Source organism: Ahaetulla prasina, chromosome 2 (assembly GCF_028640845.1).
Source record: "Ahaetulla prasina isolate Xishuangbanna chromosome 2, ASM2864084v1, whole genome shotgun sequence".
Taxonomy (NCBI): domain Eukaryota; kingdom Metazoa; phylum Chordata; class Lepidosauria; order Squamata; family Colubridae; genus Ahaetulla; species Ahaetulla prasina.
Window position 1 is genome coordinate 71105510 of NC_080540.1, and position 14139 is coordinate 71119648.

The 14139-nt window shown below is 41.5% G+C and overlaps 2 protein-coding genes across 3 annotated transcripts in view; one reads left to right on the forward strand and one right to left on the reverse strand.

Moving 5' to 3' along the window:
* The window catches only part of CENPP (centromere protein P), a 167533-nt gene that overhangs the window by 108007 nt on the left and 45387 nt on the right, over nucleotides 1–14139 (forward strand). The window lies entirely within an intron of this gene.
* The window catches only part of ECM2 (extracellular matrix protein 2), a 33630-nt gene that overhangs the window by 9090 nt on the left and 10401 nt on the right, over nucleotides 1–14139 (reverse strand). Inside the window, exons 4-5 of the mRNA XM_058171328.1 lie at nucleotides 9763–10362; nucleotides 9066–9181 (exon numbers count right to left, since the gene is read on the reverse strand). Of these exons, the coding sequence (XP_058027311.1) occupies nucleotides 9066–9181; nucleotides 9763–10362 (716 nt within the window). The remainder of the gene's footprint in view (nucleotides 1–9065; nucleotides 9182–9762; nucleotides 10363–14139) is intronic.

Below are 14139 nucleotides of genomic sequence, written 5' to 3' on the forward strand. Positions count from 1 at the left end.
CACGTCGATCAAGCCTTCGTAATCTTGCGTCCCTCCAAAACTGTTCTTGGGCGTTGCCAAATCAGAAGAAGGCCGGAGAATCAGGCCTTGCCGGCCTCCCTTTGAGTGGGTGCCAGGAGGAGAGGGCTCAAGAGAAGCAGGGCTTGCCAGGTCTTCTCCCTCATTTTCTGAATCATCCGAGTCCAGGAGTCTGGGTCCAGGAACCTGGGTCACAACACTATCCTCACCGCAGGGCCCTTCCCCGGGCTGACGATCGGGATGCGGTCGGGCTGGGTTCTGCTCATGGAAGGCCTGCACCAGGTCAGGGGCATGAGCGTCGGAGGCATCTACCCAGGAGAAATCAGTCCCGTATCCCTTCCACGCGATCAAATATTGGAAGCGACCCTTTAGCCAGCGAGTCTCGTGCGCTGTGGACTTCGTATTCCTCCGACCCGTCCTCGGCGACAGTGACGGGTGCTGTTGGGCACCGAAGGGGACTCGGTGTGGCCTCAGGAACCAGAAGGGACCGTGAAAACGGGTGGATCCGCATGGATCGTGGCAGGGTCAGTCGGTAGGCTACCGGGTTGATGACTGCCTCGACAGGGAACGGGCCGATGAATCGGTGGTCCAACTTCTTTACCGGCGGTCGGACGGGAGGTGTTTGGTGGAGAGCCACACCGGTCTCCAACTGCCAGCGGGGCGTTGCCCGTCGGGAGCGGTCAGCGGACCGTTTGTAGTCCTCCTTTGCCCGATTCAGCTGCTGGCGTACCAACTGTTGGACCGCATGCAATTCCGTCAGGAAGGTCTGCGTTCGGGAACAGGAGAGTCGGTGGTGCCAGAGGGAAGAGCGCGGATGGTACCCCATTGGCAAAGAACGGGTCATCTGAGTAGAGGTGTGCTGAGAGTTGTTAAAAGCAAACTCCGCCAGAGACAGGTAGTCGGCCCAGTTGTCCTGTTGCTGGTTGATGAAGCAACGGAGATACTGTTCCAGTATACCGATGACCTTCTCTGTACCCCGTCGGTCTCCGGATGGTGCGATGACGACAGACATACCTGCACCTCCAACGCGCCATCAGGCTCTTCCAGAAGCGGGCTGTGAACTGAACTCCAGCGGTCCGAAACCACCCTGTCCGGTAGACCATGGAGGCGGAAGATGTGCTGCAGAAAGAGGCGGGCGTTTTGCGGCTGTGGGCAGTCAGCGGCATGGGATGAAGTGTGCCATCTTGGTGAGCATGTCCACCACCACCAGCACCGTGGTGAACCCAGAGGACGGCGGCAGGTCTGTCAGGAAATCCATAGAGATCGCCCCAGGGTCTGTCGGGTGTCGGCAAGGGTTGGAGGAGCCGGGAGGGGCCCCGTGGCGGTCTTGGCTTGCCGGCACGGTACGCAGGATGTCACGTAGGCATGTATATCATGCCGCACTCGGGCCACCAAAAGGTCCGTGTCACCAGGTGGAGGTCTTGAAGAACCCAAAATGTCCTGCTGCAGGGTTGTCGTGGCACTGGGTCATGACGAGGGCTCGGAGTGGTCCTGTGGGCACATATAATCGCCCCGAAACTTGAGTAAGTCCTCCTCCAAGGTCCAAGGAGACGTGGGGCCCACCTCCGCTCTCCTTTGCTGCGACCAGGCGTCCTGGCGCTGCGCCTCTCGCACCTGGGCCCGCAAGTCCACTGGCTCCCGTGCTGCGGCCAAGGCTTCTGCCGGCAGCACTGTCCGTGGAGGAAGGGGGTCCTTGGCGCAGAGGTACTCTGGCTTGCGAGACAGGGCATCCGCCCTCCGGTTGTGACCGCTGGGAATGTAGGTCACGCGGAAGTTGAACCGGGCAAAAAACAACGACCACCGGATCTGCCGCTGGTTTAACTTCCGAGCTGTGGTAAGGTGCTCGAGATTCCGATGGTCCGTTCGGACCTCCACCTGATGTCGGGCCCCCTCCAGATGGTGTCGCCAAGCCTCAAATGCAGCCTTGATAGCCAGCAACTCTTTTTCCCAGATAGTGTAGTTGCGCTCGGAAGGGTTGAGTTTCCGGGAGTAGTAAGCGCAGGGAAAAAGTGTGCCACCATTCGTCGGAGCCTGTAGCAGCACCGCTCCCAGAGCCACATTGGACGCGTCCGTTTCCACCACAAAAGGCCGGAGCGGGTCGGGATGCCTCAGGGCGGGTTCCGTGTGAAGGCTTTCTTGAGGGCTGTGAATGCTTCTTGCTGCGGGGACCCCACCGAATGCAATCTTCTTCCTGAGGAGCTGGGTAAGTGGAGCTGTCAGTGTGGCGAAGCCGGGATGAAGGTCCGGTAGTAGTTGGCGGCCCAGTAGGCGCTGAACATCCTTCACCCGGCGAGGGCTTCCCAGCTACACAAAGCTTCTACTTTACATGGGTCCATGGCTATGCCCTCGGGCGAGATGATATGCCGAGGAATTCTATGGAAGTCCGGAAGAAGACGCATTTCTCCAGCTTCGCATTGAATTGTTGCTCCATAGCGTTGCAGAACCAGACTGACGTGTCGAAGGTGGCTTTCCTGGACCGGGAGTAAATCAGGATGTCGTCGAGGTAGATAACCACGAACCGATCCAACATGTCTCGGAACACGTCGTTCATGAAGAGCTGAAAAACGGCGGGAGCATTGGTCAACCCAAATGGCATGACAGTGTATTCGTAGTGTCCGTATCGGGTGCCGAATGCCGTCTTCCATTCGTCTCCTTCTCGTATCCGCACCAGGTTGTAGGCCCCCCGGAGATCGAGCTTGGTGAAGATCGTGGCCTCCCGCAACCTTTCCAGTAGCTCCGGGATGAGCGGCAGGGGGTAGCGATTCCGCACCGTAATGGCGTTTAGCCGGCGGTAATCACAGCATAGGCGCAAGTCCCCTGTCTTCTTCTTCACAAAGAGGACCGGGGCCGAGAGAGGGGACTTTGAAGGCCGGATGAACCCTCGGGCCAGGTTTTTGTCCAGGAAGTCCCTGAGGCGCCAACTCGGCCCGACATGGAATACAGGCGTCCCACAGGCAGTGGTGCGTTGGGCAGAAGGTCCACGGGGCAATCGTAGGGCCGATGCGGGGGTAGTCGGTCCGCCTCCTTCGCGCTGAACACGTCGGCGATGTACTCCTGCAGGGGGCGTTTCCCTTGACGGAGTTCCTTAAGGCGCCTGGTTGCCGTCAGCATTCGAACGGGGTCCTCATACATGGTGCGTAGGTGCTGCCAAAAACGCTGTTGGTCCGCCAGCAGGGGGCTGTCCTGGAGCAAGAGGGGCGTGGCCCATCGAGCAGCCGAGCCGGAAAGAAGGTTAATCACGAAGGCCACCTTAGCCCGGTCGTCTGGGAAATCCTCTGGCCTCATAGCCATGTAGAGCTGGCACTGTCCCAAGAAGGTCGGGAACATCTCAGGCTGCCCAGAAAACTTATCCGGCACGGTTATCGGGCACTTGCGACGAGGAGGGGGGGGGGGAGGAGGGGGGGGGGCTGCAGGCACATTCCTGGCAGCAAGTTGGCCTGCCAAGTGAGCCACTTGCTGCTGGAGCTGTTGATTAGCCGCGTGTAGCTGCTCTAACTGCTGCTGTACCTGCTGCTGATCCATCTTTGGTGGAAGATGTTTTAGTCAGGTCTCGGACAAAATGTTCTGTTTCCCTTCCCCCAATACTCCCAGCAAAGAGTCCGTCAGAGGCCTTCCTTTTTCCCCCCTTTTATTTACATAGATACATGTCCTGGCCACGTCTACCCACGGGCCTGCCAAGTTTCTGGAGATAACGAGGAAATTATAGATAAGGCCAGAATTACTCACGAATATATTCTTCCCTCCATGAATTAGCTTGCGCCAAATTCATTGCTTTGTCCGAGACAAAAAACCAGGAAGTCCCGCCTCCTATTTATAGTCTCTGCAGATGTCACTGCATGACAATTATGACTTGGCTTTGTCCCAACTCTTCCGCTGCTGCGCACGTCGATCAAGCCTTCGTAATCTTGCGTCCCTCCAAAACTGTTCTTGGGGCGTTGCCAAATCAGAAGAAGGCCCGGGAGAATCAGGCCTTGCCGGCCCCTCCCTTTGAGTGGGTGCCAGGGAGGGAGAGGGCTCAAGAGAAGCAGGGCTTGCCAGGTCTTCTCCCTCATTTTCTGAATCATCCGAGTCCAGGAGTCTGGGTCCAGGAACCTGGGTCACAACAATATCCAAACCACAGCAAGTACACTCAGTACTCAGTACAGCTACCAAAAGCCATTGCCTGATATTTATTTATTAAACACCAGCAAACATTTAAGAAAAGTATTTGGCAAAAAGCAGACAAAAAGGCAGACAATAGCAGGGAGAGATATGAACAGCGGGTGACAATTCACTTTATCTCTATCACTTTATCTATCTCTGTCTCTTACCTCTGTATCAAAACAGCGAAGAACTTTCCAGGGCCACTGGAAACAATATTGGCATAATTACTATGAACAGATCCAAATGGCTTTGATTTATTCCAGCTTTTATGAATATAGTAGGGACAATAGTGATAGAAAGTAGGGCCCCAAGTGATCTCTTCTTCACATGAAATAACAGTCTGGCACAGAAGTATGATGTATCAAACATTTCCCTTTGCATCAGTTCTTTGCGTGACATTCTGTACTGTAGTGGGTCGTACTGGTTTCATATACTGACTCCCAGGGCTTCTCCCAGCCTGAGGAAGTAGGCTCTGAGCAACTGATTGGTAAGCACAGCTGCCATCATTGCATCAATTGGGCAATACTCCAGTTGTACCTAACCCCTTTTCTTCTGTGTTCTTCACAGTTCAATATCTATGTGTTTCTTTTTGGGGTTGGAGTGCTTTGTGTCTACAGTTCTCATACATCCCATGTTGTCCTCAAATAACATGGTTGGGATTGTTGTTGTTTTTTATTTTGAAGTCTAGCAAAAGTTTGTATGGCCACATGCTTTTTTTCACAGCACAATATTCAGCTTTTGCAAATGTTAGGGCTGCTATCCTTTGTTTCTTGCTGCAGCAGGCAATTAATAGACTCCATTAAAAAATGTATCCTGTAGTTGATTTCCAGTCAAGTTATTTCCCGACTCAGAGATTTTAAGTTCATTGTTCCTTTTAAGTATCTCCCATATCTTTTTACTGATGTGCAGTCCACCTATGTTTTCTTATTGATCTGTCTACATAGGAATGCAGTTTCGTTGGCTGTAACAGTTTTATTCACAGATGCAACATATGCTTTCCCAAGGAGTCCTGTTCTGTTTGTTACTTGCCAACTCATTCTGGTTTTCTGTTCCATCCAGGTATCCAATTTCCATTGATTCCTTGACTTTTGTTTAACTGAGACCTAGAAACATTATTAACATCATTTTTTGGTTTTGGTTTTGGTATTTATTTATTTATTTATTTATTTATTTATTTATTTATTTATTTCTCCCGAAGGACTCAGGGCGGTTAACAGCCAATTTAAAATACAATAAATATACAATAAAAACAAGACTAAAAATTTATATAAATAGCGGCCAAATTTAAAACTAAGTACTATAAAAACTAAAACCCCATTTAAAATTACTTAATCAGGCTAGCCCAGCTCGACAGAATAAAAGAGTCTTCAGTTCACGGCGGAAAGTCCGAAGGTCGGGGAGTTGGCAAAGCCCCGGAGGCAGCTCATTCCAGAGGGCAGGAGCCCCCACAGAGAAGGCCCTACCCCTGGGGGTCGCCAAGCGACATTGTTTCACCGACGGCACCCCAAGGAGGCCCTCCCTGTGGGAGCGCACAGGCCGGTGGGAGGCTGTTTGTGGCAGTAGGCGGTCCCGTAAATAGCCCGGTCCTAAGTAGATCAGGTACCCTCTATATATTTTCTTAAATGTTTCAATTCCAGGAATAAGCCTAGTATTTTCAAAATGTTTTACTTCCACCATTTTATTTAAATTGTTCATGATCTTCAAGCTGTCTCTTTTGTCTTCCGCTCCTACAATTAAATAGTCATAATACAGGATTGTTTGTATGTCTTTCATTTTTAACACTGTATATAAGACTGGTTCAGGATTTCCGATTTAAAGCTCATGTTTTGCCATATTTGATTTAGTTTTTTAGATCACGTTTTGTTTTTTGATTAAAAGATAGATTCAAATATATTTTGAGTAATATTTTAAATGTTTTGTAATAATTTTTCCACCCTTAGTTTTGATTAACATGGGCCATAAATATCTGAAAAAAATAATTTTCGATGGTTGGCCTGCTTTCTGTTTGCCTTTACCTAATCATTGTATTTTGTCCTTCTCGTAAGGACAAATATTCAATTGAATTGCTAAGCCCTCATTTTTTATTTTCCTAATAATCCATTCATTTCTTATCAAATCTGGTAAAGATTATTAATATGCACGCATCCTATTACTCTTTTTGCTTTAGGCTGCATAAGCTCTGAAAATTAGCTTCCTTGTGCTTTCGATTAATATTATTTAATGTCCTTTTTACAAACTGTAAAGTCCATTTTAAGCATAATTTTGCAACTACAATGCATAAAAATACACAGATTTATATAATTTACATCCAATTCAGGTACGTTATATGCTTCTTGAAATATATCCCTTTTGTCATTATAATTTATTAGGCATTTCATTTTAAGATTGTTTTTCCACACACATCCATTTGCTAAATTAACTTTTCCTTTGTAAGATTATTCAAGATATTCAACTTGAACATATAATTGAACATAAATTCAGAATCCTATCCTCCTGAAATACTTTAAAGGAAGCATTTATTTGCTAACATAAATATTCTTTCTTTGTTGTTTTGCAGTTCCTGTGAGGCTTAATTTTTCATTTAAGATGTTTGATTTCATTATCTTTCTACTGCCTGGGTCTTAGCTTCTGTGAAGTCTGTATTGTCTTTGAATATGTCTCTTTCTCTTACAGTAATGACAGACTATATTTCTCCCTTTTATCTTGCTCGGATAAGTCCTTTCATTTGCATCATTCAGCAACCTAGAACTAAGGAGAAATTTCCTGACAGTTAGAACAATTAATCTGTGGAATAATTTGGCTCCAGGTGTTCTGAATGTTCCAACACTGGAAGTTTTTAAGAAGATATAGGACAACCATTTGTCTGAAATGGTATAGAGTTTCCTGCCTGAAAAGAGGATTGGACTAGAAGACCTCCAAGGTCCCTTCCAACTCTGTTATTCTGTTCTGTCCTATTCTGTTCATATAGGTAGACCTCCAGTTTAATAATTACATTCCTAAAGGAAATTTATCATGAAGTTTTATTAACAGTACTATTTCATTTTTTTTAGTAATTTATTAAAACGTCGGAAAGATTCACATTAGTTTGTTTTAGTCTCTTCTGAACAGAGACATATTTCAACACATTCCATTCAACTTTCATGTCCTGATAATTTCAGATGTAGATATTTCTTGAGCATTCTTGAACATATTGTTCATTCCTGAGTATGTATATTTTTGTCACAATTCTCCCTTTCTGAAGCACAATTTTGAATCAATTTACAGGTCATCACATTCCATCTCAAATTGATTTAGACTTAAGTATCCATCTGTTCTCCTGGTTGGGCTTCTGGACATGATATCTCCAAAGAGGTCAACTTTTCAAATAATGTTTTCATCTTCATGCTCCAGCAGTGTATTTTTTCTCAACTTCAAGCATGAGATGATCTGATTTTGATGTCACTGCCATTTCCAAAAACTTTATGGTAGCATTGAAGGCATGAAAAAAACACTCTTCTAGTAAGATGTTTTAAGTCCTAATAAATACTGCATTGTGTAGCATTTGATGGCTGATTCAGCTTGATTAAGCACTTGGAAATAAATTAGGATGTTTGGTAACTGGGGTGTCAGTTTAGGTATAACTCCCTGCTGCTTCCACACTACTTTTGTTGGAAAATTACTGGAAATAATTTCCAGTGCAGTTTATACACAGTACACTCCGAGCCATTTCTTATAGCCAGATTAGAGCAAGCATACATGTCACTTAATACAGGTAGCAAAAATATAACTTGGTGTTTATTTATTAAACATCAGCAGACATCAAGTTAATTGGCAAAAGGCAAGCAAAAGCAAAGAAAGACCTCAATAATAGGCAAAAGTTTTATCTCTCCATATAACTATAGGAAGGAAATAATATTAGAAATAATACTGCGGATAATTACCATGTAAAATTCCAAAGGGAGTGGCTTTTGATAATTCCAGCTTTAATACTTTTATGTACATAACAATAACATAATAGATATAGAAAATGGTACATTAGGTGATTTCCTATTTTGCACTTTGGATGAAACAATCACAGGGTAGGAATGATGTATCCAATGCACAGAATAGTACTATTCTGACATCAGTTGGAGCGACTGTTAAAATGGAAGCGATCGTTATACTGAGCTGGATTATATTCCTATGCCAAAGTGGAATAAAGAACTAGGACATTTTCTCTCTAGATATAATTGTCTTGGAATTCATAATAGCCAAGAAAACAAAAAATGTGTAATCTGATGTATACCTTAAGGATTACAAAAGTCTTCAGGAAAATTACGGGATATAGAATTTGATGACTGAAACATTTAAATTGAAAAGGCATGGATGAAAAAAATATGCAATCTATAATAAGCAAAAGCACAATACTGCACTATTTAAAGCACAAGGACATTTTGATATTCTTACTTTTTCAAAATTATAATATTGCAAATTGGAGACATTTTGGTGTAGTTGTTAAGACATCAGACTGGAAACCAGGAGACTTAGTTCTGCTTTAGGACTAAAGCCTGCTGGGTGACTTTGGGCCAGTCACTCTCTCTCAGTTCTGGGAAAGGGACAATGACAAACCACTTCTAAATCTTGCCAAGAAAACTGCAGGGACCTTTCCATGCAGTCAACAAGAGTCAACACTGAGTTGAGGGCACCAAAAAGAAACATTGCAAATTACGATCCATTATATTATTTCAATGCAGGAATATTTATATAATATGAATAATATTATAAACATGCTATTATTTAAAATACTTAAAATATTGAAAATAAAAGGAGGAAAGCAAAATGATGCCAGTGTTGCAAGAAATAAAATTATTTAACTTTCCCTCCAAAGTTGAGAATAATGTTTGTGTATGTGTGCGGTTGTCTGTGATAGTATAGATTCTTCTTACTTTAAATGCCTGTGGACCAATGCCAGATGATGTGATTTTATTTTTACGAAGATCAATTCTCTCCAAATTAGGTATCCCATTGAAAGCTCCATCTGGAATTTCAGTGATGTCATTCCCTAGGGAAAAGAAAGAAAAAAGTTAAGAACGTTATCTCTAATTGTTGACCATTTCTTTTTTTAAATTTACAGTACAAGTAACCAAACACGGGGAAAACAGTAATAATTTTTTCTGCTGGAATTTTTTTTTTAGTAAGGATTTATATGGTCTCTGCATTAAACAGCAAACAGGAAATAAAAATGATCTCTCCTTTCTTTCCCAATTTTCATAATGGGAAATTGCAGCTACAGAAAACATGACTGTTTAATCAAGTGCAACATTGGAAAACTGATGAATGAGTAGAAGGTTACTTTCTCAAGATCTTTCTCAGTGCTTGCCTTTGCAGTAACCTGCTACATGCGGTATAAAGGAGAGGTCTTTTCAATTCTCTTCAGAGGATAGCCTATTTTAAAATAATAATTATGCCTCTGCAGTGAGTGAAGTAAAAGTAAAAGCGCATTAGGAACAGAATAAATAAGAAGCAACTTACTGGGTTTATACTGTCATAATTAGAACAATGCCTTTGAACAGAGTTCTGGCATTTATTTGGATAAAGGACACTTTTAAAATACTTTCAATGTATTTTTTTTTAAAGCCTCACCGTCAAGCTCTATGCTAGTAAGCTCTTCGTCTCTGATTACAGGTATATGTGTGAGTTTGGCGTTAATACAGCTTACTGTATTTTCAAAGACAGAACATCCAGTTGGCAGAGGAGGAATTTCAGTAGAAGGCTCAGGAATTGGGAAGTGTGGGGGCATTCTGAACACATCTCCACGCAATATGTCTTCCTCCTCCTCCTCTTCACTTCCTTCCTTCTCCTGTTCATTTTCTTCTTGCTCATGCTCATTCTCTTGCTCTTCCTCCTTTTCTTGTTCTTGCTCTTGTTTTTTAATTTCTTTCTCAATTCTTTGCTCCTCTTCTTCATAAACTCTTCTTTTTTCTTCCTCTGATCTGGTTTCCACCTCTTCTCCCCTTTGATCACTGATATGTTCATGTTTTCTTCTTAGTTTGTGGCTTTTTATTCTCCTCTTTTTCATCTTTCCTTTATTTTTTATATGAATATTCTTTTCAAGTGTTCCTTCCTTCTTTTGCATTGGATCTTGTGTCTGCATATAATGCAAGACTGATTCACTTGGATTAGTTGGCACAGGAGAATCACCAGAAACTTCAGCTGTGTCACCTTGAGAAATTGTACTTAATACTGAATATAAGCAAAAAAAAAGAGTTTATGCTAATTTAACACAGGATCATAATGCCATTTTATAATAAATGTCAGTAAAGATGTACTTGCAGATATACCTATAGTTAATATGCCTGAAATTGCATAAAAAATCAATACTGCATGCAAACAATATTATATACAAGATCAGAAATATTAGAAGCTTAATTGGACTAATTTGTTATTTTCTGTGGTTTTATGGGTATCCAATAAACTTATTTTATTGGATGTACTTATATCTGTTTATACTTGTATTGAGAGAGAGAGAGTAGAGGGAATATGTGAACCAGATATTTAGTTAAATATTAAAGTCCTAAGTTTTTAAGTCTTATTAGCATTAGTTGCTCTAATTATTTACCTTGTTCATAAATATTTCATGCAAAGAAAATTTATAGATTGGATATTAGTATAAATTCTCATAAAAATTCCAAGTTCATAAGTTTTTAATTTTTCTGAACAGGTGTAATGTGTTAAGATACAATCAAGATGTGCAAAATATAATGATTTTAAAGTGTTCTGATTCAAAAGCCACTAATAAGATTACTCTAAAACATGTATATTTTATTAATTCTATTTAAAAATTGAAACAAGACATTAAATAAAACTTTCAAACTGTGTTGTTTCAAATGTTCTGACTATTCTGAGAGCTTTGTCATTGGGTTGCTTTAAAAAAAATCAATTGGTTATATCCCTGCTGCTCTTGGTTTGAGGGATGGGCTAATAGGGTAATAAATATTCAGAGGAAAGCAGCTGTAAAAACACCTGGCTGAACAAGAAGGCTACTCACATTAGCTGCACGGCTGGTAAATTTTTTATAAAATTATTTGTTATGGATGTCGAAGTTCGTGTGAGAAAATAGCCTGCATGTACATTGAGCAGAAAAACATGTGTATTATTGTCTTTCATAAAACATCTTTTACCAAAATTGTTACCATGTCTTTGTTAATACAAAGATACTAGTGCAATGTTGTTAAGATTAGTTTGTTGACCTCTTAATTTTGAGCTTCAAGCTACATTTAAAACATCAAGGCTCTGTGCTGATTTCAGCCTTAATTAAGGTTTGGATTAGACTGAATATGTGTATAGTTTTGTGCCCTGTTGTAAAGTTTCCAAAATACCAAGGTGAAATATTTGCTTTGGGATTGGCAGTAAGTCAGCTCTACTTTCTTTTCTCCTGTCCGGTGCTGAAGTTTTATTGGCTCAGATCCAAGGGCATGTGATTGCTTGCTTTGTCAACTGAGCTGTTCAGAAACTTTTGCCTGTCATGTGTGATTTGGTATATTGATGTGCCATAAAATTATTCTTAATAATGCAAAATAATTGAGGAGACATCGACAGGTGAAGTTAAAATATTAAAATGGCAAGCATAACTGTGTGATCAAAGCCCTTCCTCCCCTCTGTTTCCTCCCAGTCATTCCACTAAGTTGACCAGACCAGGAAATCAATTCTGCAAGAAAGCTAAATTATCCTTATTAAGATGGGCTACAATAATAGAATAATGCCAGTTTGACTGTGCTATACTTTTATTATACTACAGTTAATCCAGCAGAGATCTATCTGTACCACTCAACATGTTATCTCATTTATCTCATTTCTCAGGAATTAAAATATATTTTAGCCCCTTTTCTCCAGGTAATGGTTTTTGCATATTTCTGTCAATATCATCTTCCTTATTCTCTACACACAGACACACACAATGCCTCTAAATAGCTGTTACACTGGACAGCAATTCCACTTATCTATCTGTGTGTAATTCCACTTATTGATCTATGTGTAATTCCACTTATCTATCTGTGGTAAAAAGCAGGGGAGTTTAGAGTTTGTCACAAATCACCATTGCTTCCCAAGACAGAATATTTTTTTTTATTTGCAATTCAACCAACTTTCAATCTTCCAATAGACTTTTTTGAGTCAGTCTATTTGATTCTGATCTCAGTATAAAACATGCATTAATATTTATTATTATAAAACAGTATTATAATAATAGTAGAGAGTAAGCAAGAAAATCATGATTTAGAAATAATATTTTCTGAAAGTTTAGATCATGGTAGTCCAACTTTTTGGCTTGCCTGGGTTGCATTGAGTGAAGAGGAATTGTCCTGAACCATATATAAAATATATAATATTGTTAATGTATATGACACCATGCTAGCAGGAATAGCCAACACTCCAGAATATAGGCTCAAGATACAGAAGGATCTTGACAGACTTGAACATTGGGCATTATCTAACAAAATGAAATTCAACAGTGAAAAAAGTAAGGTTCTACATTTAGGCAAAAAACCCAAAATGCACAGAAGGCTGCATAAACAGAGGGATAGAATCAAGAACCCATGACGTGTTAATATCACTTTATAATGCCTTGGTAAGGCCACACTTGGAATATTGCATTCAGTTTTGGTTGCCACGATGGAAAAAAGATGCTGAGACTCTAGAAAGAGTGCAGAGAAGAGCAACAAAGATGATTAGGGGACTGGAGGCTAAAACATATGAAGAACGGTTGCCGGAACTCGGTATGTCTACTTTAATGAAAAGAAGGACTAGGGGAGACATGATAGCAGTGTTCCAATATCTCAGGGGTTGCCACAAAGAAGAGGGAGTCAAACTATTCTCCAAAGCACCTGAGGGTAGAATAAGAAGCAATGGGTGGAAACTAATCAAGGAGAGAAGCAACTTAGAACTAAGGAGAAATTTCCTGACGGAACAATTAATGAGTGGAACAACTTGCCTGCAGAAGTTATGAATGCTCCAACACTAGAAATTTTTAAGAAGATGTTAGATAACCATTTGTCTGAAGTGGTGTAGGGATTCCTGCCCAGGCAGGGGGGTGGACTAGAAGACCTCCAAGATCCCTTCCAACTCTGTTACTACTACTACTACTACTACTACTACTACTACTACTATTATCATCATCATTATTTAATAAATAATAATAATAATTATTATTATTATTATCATTATTATTATTTATTGTATAAATTACATCATAATGTTAAAAGTTTACGATCTTTTAGGGCCACATTACTAGCTGTAAGTAAGCAGTCTACAAGAGGCCCAGAGGCTGCAGGTTGGACATACCTGATTTAGGTGATACCAAAACATGCCTTTCCAGTTATACTCTGAGTAATGTAATACTCTTAAGAGTAAGAAATATCACATTCTCATTTACTGTCCTTTTTGTGGGTAGTTCCAGCAATTCCATAATGGATGTCTTATTGTCCCAGAATTGTAAGATATTATGTCCTAGAGTTTCCCAATGTAATTATGTAAATGTATGTCCATCTTTGTGGCTTTTATTTAATGGCTATCAGATGTGAACTTAGGTGATTTGGGACAGAAGAATAAGGATGCTATTACCACTGTGCAGCAAATGCCACTAAACTGTTCTTAAGTGCTGACTTTGAGGCTGATCAATATCTTAAGCGATAGTATACTATGAACGATTAGTATACTATAGTATTGTATACTATGAACACTACACATACGTGTACTGTACATTGATATATATATATATATATATATATATATATATATATATGTGTGTGTGTGTGTGTGTGTGTGTGTGTGTGTGTGTGTGTTTTCGTAGGTTTTCACGGGTATAGGTATGTAGATCTTGGCATATTCGGGTCTTTTCCCGTGTAAGGTTGAGAGTATCTTGGCAACGTTTCGATGACGTCTCACTCATCATCTTCAGCACCAGCCTTCGCCAAAACTGAACACTGCATGGATAAACGAGATGATACCTCCCGCCTACCAGCC